The following is a 23,207-nucleotide window of genomic DNA, read 5'->3' as shown; positions in this document are numbered from 1 at the left end:
CAGCGAAGCCATATATTTTGTAAAGGGCGGGGACCAGGGACTATCTTTTACTGGAAAAGGTGGTTCAAAAACGAATCCACAGGCAGCTTTTTCACGTACTGAAATCATGAGACAAATACTTCAGTTGAAGTAGGAAAACCCAGGAGAGGGCAACCTCTTATAGAAGAAGGTAAAACATCCATATGTCTTACCGGAGAGGCTTATCAGTGGTCTTTTTATGCGTAGTCGATCAGTCCGAGAATGCTGGTCGTTTGATCTAATCCACGGTATCAGGCTAATCGAGTGTACATCGTTTTTAGAAAAAAGTTCCTAAAATACCAAATAGACATAATTTAGCCATAATGTTAACATAATGCGGAAAAAAGGAACTTAAGCTAGTTAACGGTGTACCTAGTTGGCGTGGTCCGGTGCACTGAGCCGGTTGACATGCGCAGAAGCGAGGGTTTTCGGAATCTGACAGATCACAAACTGCTTGGTGAGCTGTTGGTGTGGGAGGGGCATAAAAGACACGCATTACAGACAGGAAATGTCCAAACGGTAAAGAAAGAGACAACTGTTCTGGGACCAGCGGGTAAGTCTCTTACCGGAAAAGAGCATCTCGAGCAGCATATACCGGACAGCGTTCTCGGGCAGCGTTCGATAGAGCACTAGTCTCCCGCGCAGGCGCCGTGGGTGAATGCCAATAGCCAATGTAATCCCTGGGTTATATGCAACCCGGTTCAGTGAGAAACCGCCCATAGGCGGGGGTGGTGTAAAAATTCTTAAAGACACAACGTGTCTTATATATTTAACATGCAGGATACACGAGTCTTAAGCCCAAATAATAAAGGGCAAGTCCTTCTGGGTAACGGCTACTGAAAAACGGGGGAGTGTTTCAAAGTTTATAAATCTCAGATAATTCATTTAGTCCTATAACGGCGGTATTAAATTTGACAATGAGGAGTGCTTCCCTTTTAGATAGTTTGGAATCCCAGCCTCCTCCACGGGGATCACGTTCCGCTTTTGAAATAATGGTCCATTTCAAATCTTTGATCTGGTGATTTAGTCTATTCCAGTGGTTTACCAGAGGTTCTGTCTCAACTCTATTCTTTAACCTCGACTTGTGCTGGGAGATACGTTAAATTCAACATCACAAAAGAACAAACAAATGCCCTTAATGATCTGCGAAATGACCCCACTGTGACCATCAAACAAGCCAATAAAGGTGGGGCAATTGTCGTTTGGGACACTGCAGATTATACCACCGAAGTCCTTAAGCAACTGAACGATCCAGTATGCTACCGAAAAATCGGGAAGGACCCTACAGTAGAACTACAGAACCAACTATTCACCCTTATCAAGGACGGTTTTGAACAAGGTTTCATAGGCCCAAAGGAACTTGAATTCCTGTTAAACAAACATCCAAAGGTACCTTTGTTTTATATTCTACCGAAGGTCCATAAAGATCAAAATAAGACCCCTGAAAGACCTATCGTGGCAGGATGTGACTCCCTACTTGAATCAATCGCCAAATACGTTGACTGTTTCCTAAAACAATTCATGGCCCAGGTATCATCATACTTACAAGATACCATACCACAGATTTCATTAATGAACTGGAACTAATAGACTTTAATTCAGGGAGAGACATATTGGTTACCCTAGATGTGACCTCCCTTTACACTCAGATACCCCAGGACGAAGCAGTGGCAGTGCTCACTCACTTGCTGGAGTCAAGACCAAGACCGGTACAGGTACCAACTAAATTTCTGGTTGATTTAGCATCCTTCGCCTTGAACAAAAACTACTTTTGCTTCGGGAAGGACTTTTATTTCCAAGTGAAAGGAGTTGCGATGGGCTGCCCATTTGCATTAGAACTGGCAGTTCTCTTTATGTCACTTTATGAAGATACGTATGTCCACAACAACAATCCCTTTAAAGACCATATTGGAGCGTGGTTACGCTTCATAGATGGAAAGGTGGAGAAGATGAACTCAAACTCTTTCATGACTGGCTCAATGCACGAACTGCAGACATCAAGTTCAGCATGTCACTCTCTGATAAAAGAATATCATTTTTGGATGTAGAAGTGTTTCCATCTGAGGGCAAATTATCAACATCGCATTTACAAAACCAACTGACCGCAACAAAGCCCTCCTCTTTTCAAGTAACCATCCGAGGAGTCTTAGAGAGAATTTACCATATTGTCAATTTCTTCGAGTGCGCAGAAATTGCACATCCAACGAAGATTATAAGTTTCATGCCACCAACCTGGTGTCCAAACTATGTGACCGAGGATACCCAAAAAAACTGGTACATAATTCAATGAAAAGGGCACGTTGGACACCAAGGGAAACTCTTCTGGAGCGACGTTACAAACCGCAGCTAAAACGCCAGGTGTGTGTAACAACTTATTGTCCCAATGCTAATCAATTAAAAAAAGTAATTGGACAGAATTGGCACCTGGTCAAAATTTTGGAGGAGAGTCTCAACCAGCCTCCCCTGTTTGCGTTCAAGAAAGAGAATAGTATTGCCAATTACGTGGTGAGAGCAGCAACCACCAAGGAAGCCCCCCCATCTATCCGTCAAATGATGGGTTTAACTCCAATCTCAGGACACCATAAATGCGGGACTGGTTTGTGTTGTGATACAACGATAGAGGATTCTCTGTTTCAACACAAAGGTGTTTCGTGGAAACACAAAACATTCAGTAATTGCAAGTCCAAATACGTTATTTACGGGATCCTATGTCCATGTGAACTCTTATACATTGGAAAAACTAATCAAGAGGTCTGCCAGAGAATCTCCCAGCACAAGTCAAGGTTAAAGAATAGAGTTGAGACAGCACCTCTGGTAAACCACTGGAATAGACTAAATCACCAGATCAAAGATTTGAAATGGACCATTATTTCAAAAGTGGAACGTGATCCCCGTGGAGGAGACTGGGATTCCAAACTATCTAAAAGGGAAGCACTCCTCATTGTCAAATTTAATACCGCCGTTATAGGTCTAAATGAATTATCGGAGATTTATAAACTTTGAAACACCCCCCCCGTTTTTCAGTAGCCATTACCCAGAAGGACTTGCCCTTTATTATTTGGGCTTAAGACTCGTGTATCCTGCATGTTAAATATATAAGACACGTTGTGTCTTTAAGAATTTTTACACCTTCCTCGCCTATGGGCGGTTTCTCACTGAACCGGGTTGCATATAACCCAGGGATTACATTGGCTATTGGCATTCACCCACAGCGCCTGCGCGGGAGACTAGTGCTCTATCAACGCTGCCCGAGAACGCTGTCCGGCATATACTGCTCGAGACGCTCTTTTCCGGTGAGAGACTTACCCTCTGGTCCCAGAACAGATGTCTCTTTCTTTACCATTTGGACATTTCCTGTCTGTAATGCGTGTCTTTTATGCCCCTCCGACATCAACAGCTCACCAAGCAGTTTGTGATCTGTCAGATTCCGAAAACCCTCACTTCTGCGCATGTCAACCGGCTCAGTGCACCAGACCACGCCAACTAGGTACACCGTTAACTACCTTAAGTTCCTTTTTTCCGCATTATGTTAACAGTATGGCTAAATGATGTCTATTTGGTATTTTAGGAACTTTTTTCTAAAAACGATGTACACTCGATTACCCTGATACCGTGGATTCGATCAAATGACCAGCATTCTCGGACTGATCGACTACACATAAAAAAGACCACTGACAAGCCTCTCCGGTAAGACATATGGATGTTTTACCTTCTTCTATAAGAGGTTGCCCTCTCCTGGGTTTTCCTACTTCAACTGAAGTATTTGTCTCATGATTTCAGTACGTGAAAAAGCTGCCTGTGGATCCGTTTTTGAACCACCTTTTCCAGTAAAAGATAGTCCCTGGTCCCCGCCCTTTACAAAATATATGGCTTCGCCGTGGACCCACTGCTTTCATTGATAGGTAATTTTGACTCCTCGTCATTTCAGTATACCCACCCTCTTTTTCTAAAGTAAGTCCAAATTATCTTTTTCCATCCTTTTTTCTATCCTTGCAGGATTCTGTCACACGACACCTTTTTTCGTCCTACATACGAGAAGGGTAAGCTGCTTGGAATAATGGTGGTCTCCACTCATTTGTTTTCTTGAATGTTCTTAATAGGCTGACCTGTAGACTTTGTCTTCTGTTTTTCAAAAACTTTCTGGCCCTGAGGAGAATCCCATCTGTGATCTGTAGGGATTCGAAACGCGTAGGCCTCTGTCTAAGGAGTTGCTCTTATATAAACCCAAGTGTTGAGTGATACTTCACTCGAGTTTTATTGTACACATTGTTGATGAAATATGTGTTGACAATTGTCATTGTTACTAAATTATCGGAGTGTACTTTTTCCTTTGAGAAAATATTTTTGTAACATTTGTTTGATTTACAGAGCAGTCCTATTTTGTTTCACTTCTTTATACTGGCACATCCGTTACCTCAGGTTGTGTCGAGTTTTGTATGAGTGTATGCATGTGAACTGAATGACTGTGATATGTCTGACTAGTGTAAATGTGTATGTATTATTTTTTATTGTGTTGTGTCCAACTCACCTTTATTTAATGTATGTAATTTGTTTAGAATTCATGTATTGCATTTTTTACATTAAAAATGAATAAATAGCTATTAAGTAGCAAATCTCCGGTCGAAATTAGTTGTTCTTCCGTTTGAGTCATTTAGTGTTTTGACAACTATATCAGTTTAGGCATTTCCCCTTGTTATATTGTTAGGGACAAGGGAGCACAGCCATTTCGTTGTTCCCTATGCCAGACGAGCTGGGTGCGGAGCAGGTAGGTTGGCTGGGATCGATGAGTAGGGGTGCTCGCAGTCAGTGGCAAACAACTTGGAGGGACGATTTCAGGATGACTTGGCCCCTCAGAGAGTGGGTCTCAGGGGTGCGGACAACCCTTGATGGGTGCTTGCTTCTTGGACAGGTGATGGTCTGACTGGCCTCTTAAGACTTGTCTTTTTTGCAAGGAGTCTGGAACCTTGAGGATTGGTGCTGCCCGCCTCCGGTTGGTCCTGGTGACTTCACACTTGGTGGGGAGACAGCGCTGACCTTCTAGAGCAGGAGTACCTCTTCCTGGTCAGTTGCTGGCCCAGTTGGGCTGGGGAGCGTCAAGTCGGTGCACTGCAGTCTGCGGTTCAGTGACTGTGGGCTGCAGCGGAGTACTTCCTCTACTCCAAGGAAGTTCTTAAGAGATTAGCAGAGGGCTGGTCGTCCTCTGAGGTTCTTAGAAGCTACAAAGCAGCAGAACAAGACAGTTCACCTCGATTGTCGAGTCTTGTAGCGGCAGGCAGGGTTTTGCACCACAACTCCATAGCAGGCAGTCAACTCTTGTGTTCAGAAGCTCTTCTTTGTTCTTTTCTTACTTAGGTCCATCAAATCTGAAGTTCAGGGTCAAGGGGTGCCACTTCAATACTCAAATTAGGGCTTTAAGGGGAGTACCGGGTAGTACTCAATACCTACTTTCAGGTAGGTATCTATATGACAACTTCTTGTGGACAATGGGCATAACTCTGACCCTAGTAGGCTAATTCTCTCCAACACAATATGGAGGATTCTAAACCTGGGGTGCACATCAGCTGCCCTACTTTATGTGTGGTGCTGGCTGTGTGTGGGCACACTTCCTAACCTAATTTCCCCACCTGTCCTCCAGCTAAAAAGTGGGGACCGGACAGGGGGGGTGACATCTTCCATTACCTGGAGAGACCTAGGTGTCATTTCAAAGGTGGCATGGCCTTTGAAGTTTCCCGCCCTGGAAAGCAGTTCCTGCTTGGACGAGCTGTGAACTCCTCCACCCAGAGCAGGATTTGTTTCAGGCCTCTTACCCCAGGAGGCCAAAAACATGTCTACGGTGGCAGGCTGGCCGAGATCAGTCAGCCAATAGACTTGTAGTTGGTAGTTTTTCAGGGGCACCTCTAAGGGGCCCTCTGCGTTCACTTATTAATAAATCTAGCACTGGCATCAGTGTGGGTTTATTAAAAAGAGGTGTTTGGTACAACTACCTTGGGGTACAGTGAAGCGAATATGTAGCTGGGGGACTCATAATGACAAAAGTCCAGCCCATGTACTTGTTAAGGCTTCCCTGTGCACTGGTTATATCCAAGGGTGAACGTAGATATCACCGGGACATATCCACTCTCGCAGATATGCCCTCACATGTGTATAGTGCACCCTACCTTAGGGCTGTAAGGCCTGCTGTAGGGATGACTTACTTATACCACACGTAGTGCTGTCAGGCATGGCACACAGTAATGTGTGCCATGTCGACTCTACAGTTTTTTGTGCACCAAGACATGCAGGCTGCAACGGCAGATTGCATGATCTTGGTGAGGGGTTCCCCAGGGTAGCACAATTTGTGCTGCAGCCCTGGTGGACCCTCTTCAGTCCCAATGCCCTAGGTTCCAGGGGTATCATTAACTAGGGATTTGCAGTGGGGCTGAAGTTGTGCCAATTGTGGAACAATCATACAGTTTAGGGAAACAAAACTGGTGCTGGGGACCTGGTTAGCTAGAATCCAGCACACTCTCAGTCAAGTCAAAGTTGCTCCAGACACCAGGCAAAAGGTGGGTGGATATTGCAACCAAAACCCAGTTTCCTACAAGGCCTTTGTGGGATTTGTTACGTGTACTTCATAAGGATGCAGCAACTATGCTGTTGGAAGATACACAAAGGACACTGAAAGCAATGTACATTTGCTTGCTTCTGCGTTTAGAACAAATCGTTGCCTTCCCTGGGATGCACAAAAGAGCCCAAGATTACTCAAGAAAGACTTCAATATATATAATTTACAGTGGGTTAGCAGAATATCAACCAGATATAAAATACATGGAAATGTGTCCCCAATGTGTATTTTTTCTCCACTGGGAAAAGTAGATACTTGAATAAACCCATTTCCTTTCACTACAGCCAGCATAAAATGTGGTTGTTCCCACTCCACTTTCATAATGTAGATCCACTCAACACTTTGACAGAAGCTTTCTTTGTAATTCCAGAGTGGGAAATGGCCTGCAAGACATATGTGATTGCATACAAAGTTATGAGGTGTAGATCTCCTAGTTTTACAGATAAACCCACCGAAGAAAGGCCACATACCCACCAACAGCTCTAAATCTACACCTGCAGAAATATCACCAGAATGGCAGATTTTTCACTTTCGCAAAAGCACTTTTGAAGGTCAAATCTCTTTGAAGCAGAATTAGAAAGTTATCTTCGTAAAGGGCCTTTTTTGCTCATTGAAGTTCAACTTAGTAGAACGAAGTGCTCAGAGAATTGAGTCTTCTCTGCTTATTTTAACCTTCCATTAATTGTGGAAAAATGAATACATTATTTCATAGTTTGATGGCGCTATAATTAAGGGAAAACATATTTTTGAGTTAAAGGGTTTCATGTTCTATTTGTGTACCCAGTGCCCGTGTTCTAATAGCCTTTCCCTTAACATTTATCCTTCATTCACAGTTTTTCTTTTGCCACCTCTGTTGGGAGATTGTTCACTCTAAGCTCAACCTTAACCACAAAACATATGTTATTCTGTTATGTTTTTGCATCCTCTGTGCAATGATATGTTGATATATGATATTTCTCTAGTTGTTAGAATGTCCTTCAGCTGTGAACTGCTTCAATGCAGTGATGGCAAGATATTCCCCATTTATTGCCGGTTTTGTAATCCCTCCCATCGCTTCCACTGCAGCGAGTAGCCAGCAGTAGAAGCCATTTACGCATTGTTTACTTCTCAAGTGGAGACCTTAATACTAAAACGTATCTCCCACACACACAATACAATCTAAGGATATCGCACCATAGTCAAACAAAGCACATTGGTTATTTTGATAACCAGTGAGTCTCACCGTATGTAATGAGAACAAATCAAACAGTTTTTTTTGTTAGACCTTCACCCACTCTAGTAGTGGCAGGATTCGTCATCAGGTCTCATCCTGGTCCCTAAAACCCACGTTGGGATGGGCTCAACCATATTCCAAGGAGCACTTTTGATATCAATTGCAACTGGGGTCTTCTACGATTAAAAATATCTAGAAAAACCAAGGTATCCCTTTTATTATTGGTTGTTCAGGTATGGGTAAAACTCCAAAATGGAGGGGTTAATGAAGGGATATAATGTTATTGTTACCCTATCAAGTTTTTCGACATGTTTCAGCCCCAGAAATAAGGTCATCAGGACATAGAAATTGCTCTGTCAAAAATATTTTAATTTTGTTACAACCCATGCAACTTTCCTAATTGGTGGTGGGGGGGGGGACAAACACACATGCAACACACAAATCTATGCACATAGAGGCTTACTAGACCACTCAATAATCGAATGTGCAAACTTGATTTCTGTAAGAAAAACATGAAATTTTTGTCAAGTACACACGTCTTGCTGAACTCAATATCCACAGTGAAATTAACCCTTTCTGTTTTTCCATTTGTGATCAATCAGATTCACTTGAATTTCTATTGTTGTGGCACACATGTATCATGCCTTTAATCATGAGGTGTAGACTCAGTCATATCTCATTTGTCACTCGTGGTTTCATGCTGTGAGCAGAAATGCAAAATGTGTCCAAGCCACTGACATTTATGTCGTACAGACATGGAGACATACAACATGTATTGGTGTAACGACACACATGACATAACAATGTAAACAGTCATCTCTTACCCTGTTATGGAAACTTGTAAGGCAACATGGGTGTAGAGGTACATGTCCCCTGCAGTCACACACTGTGAGAAAAGTAGCCAAGTTAAATAAGCTTTAAAATGTCCAAATGAACAAGCATTTGCAATGCAATAGGTCTTGCATTTGTGAGAGTTTAAGCTATTGGCATTGTAAATGACAATGGCTTTTGTTTATCTGTTTTGATAATTAATAATTAACACATAAATAAAAGGCACTGTTATTTATAATGCCAATAACTCAAACTCTTGTAAATGTGAAACCGATTTTATTTAATTGGTGCCATTGTCCTTGGCTGCTTGGAAAGTGAAAGCGCTCATGGCTTGCTGAATGTTGCAGGAATGCATGTTGTGCCTGCAGTAGGAGAAACTCATTAAAGAAAATTTTACTTACAGATTAAATAAGACATACTGTGTAACAACAGAAGTAAAAAGGGCCAGTACTCATTGGAGGTTACAAATGAAGACATAGCAGTACTAAGGAGGGACTAACAAGCCTATTAAAAAATCAGATGCCAGCATTTACAAAGGACAATGACACAAGCCAATGAAAAATATGGGCCGAAAAATATGGGCCAAGATTCAAGTCAATACATCGCATGCCTCACAGAACAGCGGATGCGCGCCCCCGGCTCAACCTAAAAAGAAAGCGAACAAAATGTGTTTGGTATTTCACTGCTTGGCTTACATCTTCAAGGATACTGTGTCGCGGGCAGTGTCACCACGTGATTGCGTCATCGCAGGCGAGTACATGACATGATTACATCATTACAGGGAAGCGTACCTCCGAAAAGTCTGGGAATTCTAAGTAGAGAGTGGAGCCGCAACTTAACCAAAAGGGTTGTTTAGTTATGCAGGCAAAGCAAGGGGCTTGTTTATGATATTTGACATTGCTGTGTGAGAAAGGTAGTGTTTCCACAAAATAATATATATTAGAAAATTCCACCAGTGGGTTTGACAATACTAGTGCAGATACTTTGGTCATCAATTGATCATAAAACACTAGGGCATTAACACCAGGCAGTATTCAGATAAATATCTCAGTTTTGTCCATTTTGGAAGACATTTTTCTCTTTAAAACGTTGTATATCCATGAAAAAAGTGTCTTAGAAGTCAACATTATCCCACGTGGTTGTCCCGGAATTTACAATGTTTAATATATTTTTACCCTCATTCTTATTGAAGTTGGTAAATATCCACATTGGCTTATCACATACGCCGTACAAAATCCGTGACATGACATGAACCTACTGTGGGTCTTGTAACTCAACAAAATCATAAGGAGTTCATTGAGACCCTTTCTGTGAGTGGCAAGCCCCTACACACATCTGTGCTCACGTTCTAATGAAGTATTTTGCATGTATTTCCTTAATATAACTTCGTTAATCACAGCTCACAAAAGGTCAGTCTCCTAATGCCCTTTGCCTAGGAAGTGTTTAGCTAGTTTTGTGGCAACCCTTTTGCAGCGAATATTGCTGTGATGTTCACTGATTCTGACTTTTCTTGATGTTGTATCTATGTACCATAGTTTACCTGGGTACTCTATAAGATAGATTAAGTTGTTAGCATTACAGTTAGTGTATGTCCTCTGTTTCCATGGTGCTTGTAAATTCAAATCTAGGGAAGTGGTGTGTTTTGTCAGGTGGCACACTGCACATTGTCTACATGGGTAATGCTCTGTTACCTTAGGGAGGCCCCATAGGGTATCTTTGTGCTCTGTGGCATTTCTTCTTGGCCTGGTATGTAGTAACAGGTCTCTAAGACTAGTGTTACGTTTGAAAGAAAAACATAGTTTAGTAAACTTCAGTTCAGTACATGTGAGAATATGCCAATTCTTCATTATGATTTTTTTTACTTGGCTGGAAATATTACTGTATTTGCTTACACAGATAATATCTCCTTTGTCTTGTTTGCTATGTTCCACAATGAGACTCTGACTGTGGCTGTTTCTGGCTCGCGTATGAGCTTTTTGTATTAACTTGGTGGGATACTCTTTCTCCATACATTTCATAGTGAAAACCTTAGATTCTATTTTGTAGTCATCTGTATTAAAACTTTCCTCCACCTGAAAGGGTATCTCTAATTGGGATCATGGGTCCAAATTTATTAGAAACTAGGCTTTGAATTCTACGCTCTGAGGCTCTTTCTCAAGCAGACCTCATAAACCGATATATCTCAAAACTAAGATTCAAGTACACTGTAATTCTGTGTTAAGAAGTGGCTCAGCCCCAGTGATATAAAATATTTTATCCTCTTACTGAATGTTTAGTAAAACTTTACAAGAGAAGAGAACCGGTCTTGATCTTAACGTAACCTTTTGATTCAATAATTGTGTGTATGCAATTTTGGTGGGATAGTTAATAGGATGATAACATTAAATCTGCAGATATCGGACATCTGTCTTGTAAATAGGAGTTTTCCACAACCATGCTTGTTCTATGGATAAATGTTTTTCTCATCAGTTCACTACTTTTTCTTACAGTTGATTTGGACAGAAGCACCTTAAGAAGCAGGGATAAGAGGCTCAGTTTAAATCTGGTAGGTGCCATCTGTCCTCCCTTTTATCGCTTGTTAAATGTAAGGATGGACAGACAAGAATTTGGTCTGCCCATTCCATTGAAAAACTCACATAAGGTAAAAAGTGGATGGTTCTCATGTATGCTCACTGATTGTTTTGCACCTTGAATCTAGGAATCCAGCCTTGATAACAGACTGTGACTAAAAGTTATTCACATACAGCGTTGAATATTTTTTCGATTCACTTTTGGGCTATTCATGAAAAAGTTGTACATCTGCACTCCATGTGACTGCATTAAAAGCTACACCAGTCACAGGTCTTCAAGCATACTCCTGGAAAAATCATGCAACTTTTTATTTTTCTGCATTGGTTTTTCCCCTATTCAGGATTGTGCGCAATGTACATTTCCACAGTGGTGAAAGCCATGCCTCAGTGCAATGACAGATTTGTTTATCTTTTTATCTATGTAGAAAGTAGAATCCTCTTCCCCTAAACTGTGAGGACGTTAAGGGGTCTCACATATCCCTTCCTGCCCTGGAAAGGGACTGAGACCTTCTCTTGCCAAGAGTACATTTTCGCTCAGGGTAGAAATAGTCGGGGATGTTGGTGAGTGGTAAAGTTACTCACATATGTGTGGGTGTTAATGAATTTTATAGGCTGGACACACCTTGAAACTTATACTCTCCATCTCGAATGAGATTTACTCCTGCATTATATTTCTCCGTCTTGAGGTACTATTACATTGAAAATAAGTGGGTTTACTTCTATTAGTTACTTTTCGGAATTAATAGCAATCATAAAACCCTACCATTTAAAACTAGCGAAAATGGCATTGTAAATTGGTTCGTTTGAATTCATGTTTAAAGTTCAAATGGCTTTCCATTGAGATTTGTTAGAGCCTGTATTGACATGGTGATGAAAAGTGTTGTTCTTTAGTAAACCTTGATATACCAGTGCAGACACCTCCTACGTGTGGGATTGAAAGGATTTATACAGCAAAACTGCTTCTAGGAGAACAACTGCTCTCTCAGGGCATTTTAGTGTGTTAGCAATTCACAGTTTTTGATTTCGCATGACATACTAAAATGCAGACAAAATGAGAATAAAAGAATGTTGTTTTCAAAACTCAAAACATAACATAATATGACGAGGAGAGTAGAAGAAAAGAAAAATGTGGATAAGATTTAAACACTATGATTAATAAGATTTACCTACAAGATCACAATATGGCCTATTCACAAAGGTCAACATGCATGTGTATATTCACTTACGTACAGGTGAGAGTACAGTGGTGTGTAGGGACACAGAGTGGAGTAAAGTGCTGTGGAGTGGATAGGCATGTCGTAGAGTGTCATAGACTGGAGTGTCGTTGAGTGGAGGGGTGTTGAGTAGCATTGAGGGTCAAAAAGAGGAGTGGTGTAGAGCGGAGGAGCGTAGTAGAGAGTGGCGTGGCATAGAGTGTCTGAGAGCATCATAAAGGGGAGTGTCCTAGAGTGGTATGCCATAAAGTGGAGTAGAGTGTTGTGCAATAGAGTGGCGTGGAGTGGAGTATTGTGGAGTGGAGAGGCATAGAGTGTTATGGAGTGTCATAGAGTGGACTGTCGTAGAGTTGAAGGGCATAGAGTGGCATGAAGAGTCATAGAGCTGAGTGACATAGAGTGGAAGGGCAAAGCACATAGTGGTGTAAAGTGTCTTAGAGTGAAGTAACGTGGCGTGAAGTGGCATAGATTACAGTGGCATGGATTACAGTATTGTAGACTGGAACAGAGTAGTGTGGCGTGGAGTAGAATAGAGTGGAGTGGCATAGAGTAGAGAGGAATAGGGTGATGTGGCATACAGTGGAGTATGCATGGTGTGGTAGTGCACTTTCTTTACAGACAACACATTTTGAATTGCAATGACCATTACATTTGCACAGATGTACAGTTTTATTGATAAAACTATACAGCGCACAAACGACAATGTGTGGCAATGGCCTCATCAAGTGTATTGCTTTGTTTTGAACGTGTTAAAATATTTGCTTCCTGCAGAAAATTACACAAAAATGTGCTAAATGTTTACTTTCCAAAATATGATATATTCTGAAAAACGTGCACAGTTTATTTACAGGCATTTCAATTTTGTTGTGTTCTGGAAAAAAACCATTCCTTTCACAACCTTAGGTTGTCAGATAAGTCCTCTCACTCTGAAGTCAGAGACTGAAAAGTAAACACCAAACTCCCTTGGAATTCAGAGACTGATCTTTGACCTTTGTCTTTGAATGCACAGCAAATAGGACAAGAGCAGAACACATTTTAAATGTCTGTTTTACAGGAAGCTAGCACTCATGGAAGAACACAGTAAATAGGCTATGCTTCACAAGAGGGACAGACATGCTGGCGAGATTTTTGGGGAAAGTATTTTAATTATAGAGGATGATTTAGCATGACTTACTAAAATGCACCCAAAATGAGAAAAAAGAATGCTATGTTTTGAACAATAATATGATGAAAAGAGCAGAAGAAAAGAGAAATGTGTAAGAGATGCATAACACTGCTTAATAAACTGATTTACCCACATGATCACAATTCACAGAGGTAAACATGTGTGCATATTTACGCATGTACAGTTACTATTATATGGAGGTGTAAGTCTACACTTGTTTTAATTCACTATTTCTGAGTGTGATTTATATTTATGCGTAGACTTAAAATATCTATGCCTCTTAAAATCAGGGGGCGCAGCCTTGAACAGCAAGATTTATGAATGGAAAGTTGCTGTCAGTAACTTTGCACATGTAGATAGACATCTCCCCCTTTGTGACGGAGTATGCCCCATGAGAAAATGTAGGGAAAATTACTAGACTTTAGTATTATTATTTGTTTAATCATGAAAAAGTGTTTTGTAAAATATAAATGTATATTAATAATACATATTTTAACATCGAACTAAAAAAAATCATTTACTGCATATTCCCTCAACAATTGTTAGGTGTAGTAAATAAATAATTAAGTTAAGTATATTATTTTAATTGATACATACTATTATTAAACCTTAATATAACCCCTTACGTGCTTGTCAGCCAACGGCCGTCGCGCGTACTACCTTCATAGTGCTGCACACGTCCGTCGGCCGACGCGGCCCCGCCCACTCCACTAAACTCCACTCCACTAAACCGCCGCACCACGGCGGAATTGCCGCCCCGGTTAAGCAGTTAAAAAAAACACAATCAATCACATTTTAACACTTTATTTTTAGTTAATACATTCTGTTGAAAATGATGTGTTTACATTATAATTGAATATTTAATAAATGTCTAAAAGTTTCCTTTCACCTTCAAAATAGGCACATGCATCAAAGGTTTTTGCGAGCGCAAATGGTGCAAATTGCAAAAATCGTCCGTTTGCGCCCGCAAAAAGGCCTTTTGCGATGCATTAAAGTGTTAGGCACTCGCAATTTATTGCGATTTCTTAACTTGCGATTGCATTAAAGGAATCGCAATTTGCGATTCCCTTAATGCAATGTTAGAAACACTTAGAAATAGCAAATTCGCTATTTGGGGCTGCAAAATACAGAGAAATTACTCTGGTCTGTATTTTGCAAAAACTTTGAAAAATGCACTCCAGTGCATTTTTCAAGGTTTCAAGTTACACACACACATGCCCTTGTGGCATGCGTGTGTGCAACATGGGTGCATATCACAATTTCAGAGGTACAACAGGGTATCATTTTGACACCTTTGCACCCTTGTAATTGCATGCGTAATTTGCGAGTACCTATTGGTATCCGCATATTGCGCATGCAATTTCCCAATTATTCCTATGGGCCTGTAGGCTCATAGGAGTGAATGGGAAGCCATTCCTTAATTGTGACTTGCAATTTGCGAGTTGCAGTTAAGGAATGTTTAGGAATCACAATTTTAATAGCGATTCCTACATGCATAGGCTTTTGAGAGTCCCTAATTGCGTTCCTTAATAATCGCAATTAAGGACTCGCAAAAGCATTTCTTGCTGCATGTACCCCTAAATTTATTACTAACTTTCAAAATAGTAAAATAATAATTTAACAACATATTTTAACATGAAATATATATATATACATATATATATATATATATATATATATATATATATATATATATATATATATATATATATATATATATATATATTGTCTTAACTCTCAAAATAGTAAAATAATGTACATATATATCATTTTATTTTAAAGAAAGAAGAGGTCGAAGTCTCCACATACAGATTTGTGAAAAACATTTTGTAGTGCATGCAGAGATTTACTGCAGTACTACTTTATATGATACTGAATGCAGTTTGTGAATACGCCTCCAAGAGTTTTGACTAAATAATCTAAGCGTAATCACCAGTATAGTTGTGTTACATTGTTACAAAATAAAGAAGGAGCAGTACAATTAATTGCCTTTTTTGTACAAGTAATTCATTCTTGCCAAGTATACTAAGAAAACCCAAAAGAATAGGTCCAGTTAGATGCCCGGTGGCATTAGAATATTAAAATGTTTACATGTTCATTGTTTTAATGGTATTTTGAAATGTGGGTTTATAAATGAGGTAAGAGAATACCAAATATTACTTTAGAGAGAGACCTTTACAACTGGTGTCCCATGCGATATTTGTTTGGTGAAATTAATATGCCTAATTTTCAGTTGTAACATAATGTATTTCTATCAAGACAAGGATATTTGTGCTTTAGGGAATGCTGTGGTAACCCTAAACGTAAATGGTTATTAGTTGTACTGAATATTATTTGTCCATTCCTATTACAATTTCTATTTATTATGGAAGTATCCAGCTCCTTGTCAAAAGATTCCATTATTTTGTCAAATATTAAAGCACTATTGAGGTTTCAGAACTCTCTTTGCAGAACTGTATTTTAGTCAAGTGTTTGGGCAGATCTATTGGCAGGTTTGGCATTTGATAGACATTTCCTATGTGAAGCATTTAATCACTGACAATTCAATAAGATCATTTTTCTAAATAAAGTTGTTTCATCTACCTCTCAATATATTTTTGCATTACTTGCAAATATAAAATGCATACATTTGTCGACAATGTGTTTACCCCTCCTTATTGATCACATTGAATTAGTTTGATTTTCACGGTCAAATATCTAAGGTGTATGGGGGCGTGGCTTAGCGGGCGTTGATGGCGGACGTGGCTTGCTAGAGCTCCCGCCGGCCCGAAGATTATCCTTCTTATTCTCCTGGCCCCCGGACCCGAAAAGTGCACCACGTCTGGGGTGCCTGTGGCGGACGCTATTGGGAGCCATCCAACACCAGGAACGACGCTCTGAGACCTTTCAGGGCGGCGGGGCAGGTCGGAGCAGCGGGCGGCCTAGTGCCAGACGAACAAGCCGGGGCCTCAATTTTGGCACACCCGGACCGGAGGACTCGACCGGATGCCTGCGGCACCGCTCTTTGGCCCGGATCTGGGACTGCCTGCTGTCGGCGAACCACCGCGGAGTCCCCTGCCTCCCATCACAATACCAGCGGCGGAGGCTGGTGCCTGGAGGACCCCGCGGAGGAACTGCGGCCTACCTGGCCTTGACGGAGCCGGGGCCTTGAGTTTGGCGGTCCCCACCCGGAACCACCAGCACTGATCCTTGGACTGGGTGTGCAGGCGCAGCGGAGCCCAGGGGGCTGAGGGGTCGGCCGAGCGCTTGGCCCGGACTGCTGACTTCCCCATACCAGTGGTCGCTGGGGCAGTGGTTGTAAGGCCTGTGGATCGGACTGGAGCGGCCCGCGGCTGTGCCGAGACAGGGGTGCCGGTGGACCCGGTCCGGTATGCGCCTGGCGCCGACCCTGCGGCGGGGTCCAACGAACCGCGAGTGTCTTCCCCCCCCCTGGTGTGACCCCCCTTCCTCCAATCGCACTGCAGAGACTGTTGGGGGGGCACAGTGACCAGAGAGACCTTTTGGGGCCCTGAACAGGCTGCCGGGCCTGAGATATCCCCTGGCTGTCGGTGGGGCTTGCGAGGTGCACCTGTGCAGGCAGTGGTGGTGGACATATAGGGAGAGGTGCCCCAGGCGGCACTCGCACACGCTGGGACTTGGCCTGCAGGGATCCGCGGAGACGAGTCGTGGGGGCCCCCCCCCTCTTCATCCGGTGTAGACGGAGGCGGTGTACGTGAGGAATCTATCGCTGGTGGGGGTGCCTGGACAGTGAAATACCCTTAGCAGCTATCGAGGGCGAGACTTGCCCCACCGAAAGGATCCGCCGACGCTTTGAGGACAGCTTGGCCGGACCCAGCCTTGGCCATGACCAGAGGAGGGGGTGGACCCGCTAAGCAGGGGCCCATCGACAAATTCACGGAACCACATGGCGGGCCCGGAGCGCAGGGTGGCCAGGGGCCGGGGCCGGATAACGCGGCGCTAATGGCAGCTATCACCCAATCAAGGGACATGCTGGACGCCAAGATTGGGGCTGTTGGGGCGGATGTGACCCTCCTCAGGCAGGACCTGCGCAACGCTGTGGCGCGCATGACAGAGGCTGAGTCCAGGATCTCCGTGGTGGAGGATGATGTCGGGACCCTGAAAAAGAAAGTGGCGGCGATGGAGAGTGCTCAGAAGGGTCTAGCACTTCGGGTGGAGGATGCCGAAGGACGGGCGCGCAGGAACAACCTTCGCTTTGTGGGTTTTCCGGAGGGCTGTGAGAAGGGCAACATGGAACGCTTCCTTTCCCAATGGCTGGAGAGCTGGCTCCCCCTGGATACCCTGTCCGATGTTTTGTGATTGAACGCGCTCACCGGGCCCTGATGCAGAAACCGCCGTCAGGTGAACGGCCCAGGCCGGTGATCGCCAGACTCCTGAACTTCTATGACAGAGACACTATACTGCGGGAGGCGAGGGCCAAAGACTCTCTGTTATTCGAAAATCACAAAATCATGATCTTCCCCGACTACACCAAGATGGTGCAACAACAGAGGCACTCTTTCCTGGCCGCCAAGGCAAAACTTCGGGGCCTGAAGATTCAGTATTCCTTACTCTATCCGGCCCGCCTACGAGTGATCTTTCAGTCCAGGACTCACTTTTTCGAGACGCCGGAAGACGTCTTCAGAAGGACGGATGAAACGGTGAGGGTCAGGCCTCATGCCCAGCCGGGCCTTGATCCGGGACACACGAGCGATTCCTCACAGACCCAGGGTGATCAGAACGCCCGAGGCCAAAGGAGTAGGAAGTACAGATCCCGGCGACGCAATGTCTCCAACACTGGGCCTAGGACTGCTGCGCCCACTGATTCGGACCTTTCGGGTGGAAGTGGCTGAGGGGCAATGGGTTGTCTTGCCCACCTACGGATACCAGCTGCCCCGGATGAGGGGAATGATCCGCCTGTGCTTCGCTCTGCGGACGACCGCTCACTGAGTAAACTGTAATGTTTAGTTGGATGTTCCACCAAATGTTAAGACTGGGGGAAGGGTTCGGGGTGCTCTGATACAGGGGCTACCTGCCTCCTACAAGGTTGGGAGTGGTTAGGGGGAAGGGGGAAGTTTTAGCTTAGTGGGTGTTTGGGATCCATTGGTATGGTAGGCTTTGGGCGCTCTGTTTTGGGCCCGAAGCCGCCCATGCCGCGACAGATACTTCAGTGTTCTATGAGGTATGGGGGGGGGAGGTGGGCAGTTGGGGGACTTGGTTGGGGGTCAGGTTGGGACATGGGTTGGGGCTGGCAGGGAGGTTGGGATGGCTGGGTGGGGGTGGTGGCGGGGGGGAGGGCGGTGGGGGGGTAGGAGAGGTTGAAACAGTGTCTGCGTTACTTAGGAAATTCTATAGCATGTGTGTGTGGCTCCAAGAACCCAGGACTCTTCATATTCTCCCCATAGATAATGGTTGATGCCCAACGGTCAGGCCTCCCACGGGCAACGATAAGAGTGGTGAGCTGGAATGTACGGGGGATGCTGGATAAAATAAACCGAGGGGCGGTGCTACGACTGGGAAAGAGGGAGGGGCCGGATATTCTCCTCCTACAGGAGACGCACCTTCAGGGCACCAAGACCCTCAGTTTGCAAAGATATGGCTATCAACAAGTGTTTCATGCGGGCTTTGCGAGGGGGTCCCGGGGGCGGCGGTCCTGATACACCGCAGGCTCTCCTATGTACACGAGACGCACTGGGTCGATGCTCATGGTAGATATGTGTTTGTTAAAGGAATGGTTGGGGATGAGCCGATGGTCTTTGGTAGTGTGTATGCTCCGCCCCCGCTGCAAGATGCACTCATCGAGAAACTGTTTGAGGTGTGGGCTGATATCCCGGAGGTACTGGCGATTGTGGGGGGAGACTGGAACGATGTGATGGATGGACGGATGGACCGCTTTAGGCCAGGTAGGGAACCCCAGGCTTCATGGCCTGGCGCAGGGCATGGGTTGGATTGACACATGGCGCTACCAGCATGCCTTGAACCGAGAATATTCCTATGTGTCGGCAGTGCACAAGTCCTTCTCCAGACTAGATTACCTGTTCGTGCCGCTCCCCTGGCTAGCGAGGGTTGCTGCCACAGCGGTTCTCCCTCGCGGTATCTCGGACCACTCCCCCGTGTCCTTGGATCTGCTGTTGGACAAGAGGCGACAGCCCTTCCGATGGCGCCAATCTGCCTGGCACCTGCAGCAGGATAGCTATCGCTCACATTTGCGCGAATCCATTTCCAATTATTGGGCTGAGAACGACGGGCCAGAGGTGGACGCCGCCACCCAGTGGGAGGCGCTGAAGCCGGTGCTCAGGGGGGTGGACATTGCTTGGTGTGCGGAGGCCCGCAGGACCCGTCTGAGAGAGGTGGATGAGGCTGCGAGGCGGGTTCAGGACCTGGAGAGAGACTGCACTGTGGGTGACACGGATGAGGCTGTGGGACAGCTCCTGCAGGCACAGCAGTCTTATTCATCCCTGCTGCTCAACGAGGCACACCAGCTTTGACTGGCCACACAGAGCAGAATTTATCAGTGGGGGGATAAATCCAGCACCATGCTTTACAGACTTTGCCAGCACACATTCCGAGCTCAGACCCTGCCTGGCATTCGAGATGAGCAGGGAAACCAGTTGACGGCCCCTGAGGACATAGCGGCCAGTATTGCACGGTACTATGCGGATCTATATGCCCCCCGAGAGGTCCTCCCTGCGGAGGAAGTCAATAAATTCTTGGCGGACCTCCCGCCGCGCGCGCTCCCGGATGAGGTCAGAGATCAGCTGGACCTTCCCCTCTCCCTGGAGGAACTAGGCACGGCACTTGGGGAATTGAATTCTGGTAAAGCCCCGGGACCGAACGGGTTCCCGTGTGAATTTATGAAAACTTTTCACCTCCAGCTGGAGGGGCGCTATAGGTTGGCACTAGAAGCAGCCAGGGAGGGCGGTCGCCTCCCAGCGGACTGGCGACATGCCGAAATTGTTGTTTTCTGCAAGCCTGGGAGGCCCCCTGAACACCACTCCTCATACAGGCGGATTTCCCTTTTAAATTTTGAGGCGAAGATATTGGCCAAGGCCTTGGCCAACCGTCTCCTCCCATATATTACTGATTTGGTGCACCCCGATCAGGCGGGGTTCATGCCCCATAGGGCAACCAGACACAACATTCGCCGCGCGCAGGTGGTGGTGGAGACGGCCCGGGCCGCTAAGATCCCAACGGCGCTCCTCCTGGCCGATATTGATAGGGCATTTGACTCTCTCAGCTGGGTGTACCTTAGGGCGCTGCTGCCCCGCCTCAACCTCGGGCCAGTTTTTCTCTCGTACCTGAGCCTGCTATATACGGACCTGACCGCGTCGGTGAGGGTGGCGGGAGCGGCGTCCAAACCCTTTCCTATCGGACGGGGCACCAGGCAGGGTTGCCCCCTCTCCCCTTATCTATTCGCACTGGCCATGGAACCTCTGGCGGCGTTGGTACGGATGGACGCACTGCTTTGGGGATTGGAATGGGAAATGGGCCCCTCCGATCGCATCGCGTTATACGCCGATGATGTCCTATTTTTCCTCACGGTCCTTAATAGGTCCGGACCCAGAGTCTTGGAGATAATGAGAATTTTCGGGGAAGTTACGGGCTTGCATCTGAATGTACAGAAATCTAAGCTGTGGGTGCTGGGCGACGGCGAGGGACTGGGTGCTTGGGCTTCGACGCTGCAGATGGCGGCAGGTGGGCTCAAGTACCTGGGCGTCTTTATCACGGATGCTCCGAATGTGGCATGGGAGCGCAATGTGGTGCCCGTGTGGGACAGAGTGCGCTCGGACATGAGAACTTGGTCCAGGATGCCACTGAACATATATGGCCGTTCGGCGATCTTTAAAATGGTGGCCCTGCCGCGCCTCCTGTACCAGCTGCAGAACCACCCATGCCCTATAGCACCGCAGTGGTTTCGTCAGGTAAACGCTGCACTGAGTCAGTTCCTTTGGGCCGGGGGAGTGGCGAGAGTAGCTCTCCGCACCTGCTTCCTATCTACGTACTGCAGGGGCCTGGCCACCTCTGACATTTTATCATATTATCAGGCGGCGCACCTATTGGTGCTTAACGACTGGTGGTATGGGGATCGGGGCGACCCGACCTACGCCCTGGAACAGTACTTGATGGACCCAGACACAGTACACGCCATTCTTTACTCGGCGCCTATCAGGAAAAGGCTCCCCATGGTCACTCAGGTGGTCTTCCAGGTGTGGTGCGCAGCTCTGCGCCGCATGGGGTGGTGGAACAAATTGACGAGGGAGACCCCGCTGTGGCAAAACGGACGTCTTCCGGCGCTGGCATCCCTACAGGGATTCAAGGGCTGGGACGATATTGGCATCTCTACACTCGGCCACGTCATGAGGGGCACCGCCCTTAAGTCTTTCCAGATGTTGAGGGAGGAATATGCCATGCCCAAGACCCAATTCTTTAAATACCTGCAGCTGCGTCATGCTCTATCTCCCTCGCTGGTGGGTTTAGAGTCCCTGCCCGAGTTTAGCCCCTTAGAGGCCAAGGTGTTTATGGGGGAATTGGAGGAAAAGAAAATTTCCAACATATACCAGACCCTGGTCACACACTGCTCCTCCTCCCTGGATGGACTACGTGCTGCGTGGGAGAGGGATGTTGGAGCTCTCGAAGAGGAGGACTGGAGGGAGGCCTTGGAGGCCCCTAGGGGGGCGGCCATTGCGATGCGTCTCTGCTTCATTCAGTTTAAATACTTACACAGAGCCTATTTTACCAGAGAACGGCTGTGGAAAGCGGGTTTGATTGCTCCCCTGAGTGCTTGAGGTGCGGACGGGAGGTTGGGACGTTTGTCCACACTGTGTGGTCGTGTGCGAATCTGGCTCGATACTGGATGGGTGTCTGGGACTGCTTGGCTGAGGTCTTGGGCTGGGACCTTCCCCGAACACCGCAACTCGGCTTGCTGCATGTTATGGAACAGGTGGGGGGCAACATATACAAACGCCACTTACTGGTCTTGGGCCTCACTGTGGCTAAGCGAGATATAGCCAGGGCCTGGAAGGACCCCAGGGTCCCTTACTGGAAGTTTGGAGACGGGGGTTGGACTTTTGCATGGGGCTGGAGCGTCCGGTCTTTGAGGCCAGGGGATGCCCTCGGAAACATTTTAAGATATGGAAAAGATGGGCGGACTACAGAGGACTGTGGCTGGAACCACCGATGGCCCAGGACACTGGAGAAGATCTTTAACTGTTGTACCCTGGGCGGCAGGGAGCGCACACGTTTTGTATCATCTAGCTTTATGCCTTGAGACTAGCAGACACTGTGTAGGGAACGGGGTGGGACCGGGGCGGGGGTGTTAGGGTTTTGGGGGTTGGGGGGACGGGTAATTAATCCAGTATTGTTTGTACTGACTGCATATCCTTTTCATGCCTGAGCTCATTTGTCCTGCGTTGAACTGCGGGACGGTGTCCCCCCCCTTGTGTTATGTCGGTACTTCAATAAAATTTTGTTCTGAAAAAAAAATATCTAAGGTGTATACGATTTTACAGTCTTATGCCGTAAAGGTAATCCTTTTGTGAGGAGAAAGTGGAAATATGTTACAACAGTGATCATAAAAGATCAAGATTGGTGTACT

The 23,207-nt window shown here is 45.6% G+C and overlaps 1 protein-coding gene across 1 annotated transcript in view; it reads left to right on the top strand.

The window, feature by feature from the left end:
- GAB3 (GRB2 associated binding protein 3) overlaps window positions 1–23,207 on the top strand; it is a 394,003-nt gene that overhangs the window by 313,142 nt on the left and 57,654 nt on the right. Inside the window, exon 5 of the mRNA XM_086918495.1 lies at window positions 11,156–11,211. Within this exon, the coding sequence (XP_086774621.1) occupies window positions 11,156–11,211 (56 nt within the window). The remainder of the gene's footprint in view (window positions 1–11,155; window positions 11,212–23,207) is intronic.

The sequence above is a fragment of the Lissotriton vulgaris genome, chromosome 4_1, assembly GCF_964263255.1.
Source record: "Lissotriton vulgaris chromosome 4_1, aLisVul1.2, whole genome shotgun sequence".
Lineage (NCBI taxonomy): Eukaryota > Metazoa > Chordata > Amphibia > Caudata > Salamandridae > Lissotriton > Lissotriton vulgaris.
This window is presented reverse-complemented; position numbering and strand designations above follow the sequence as displayed.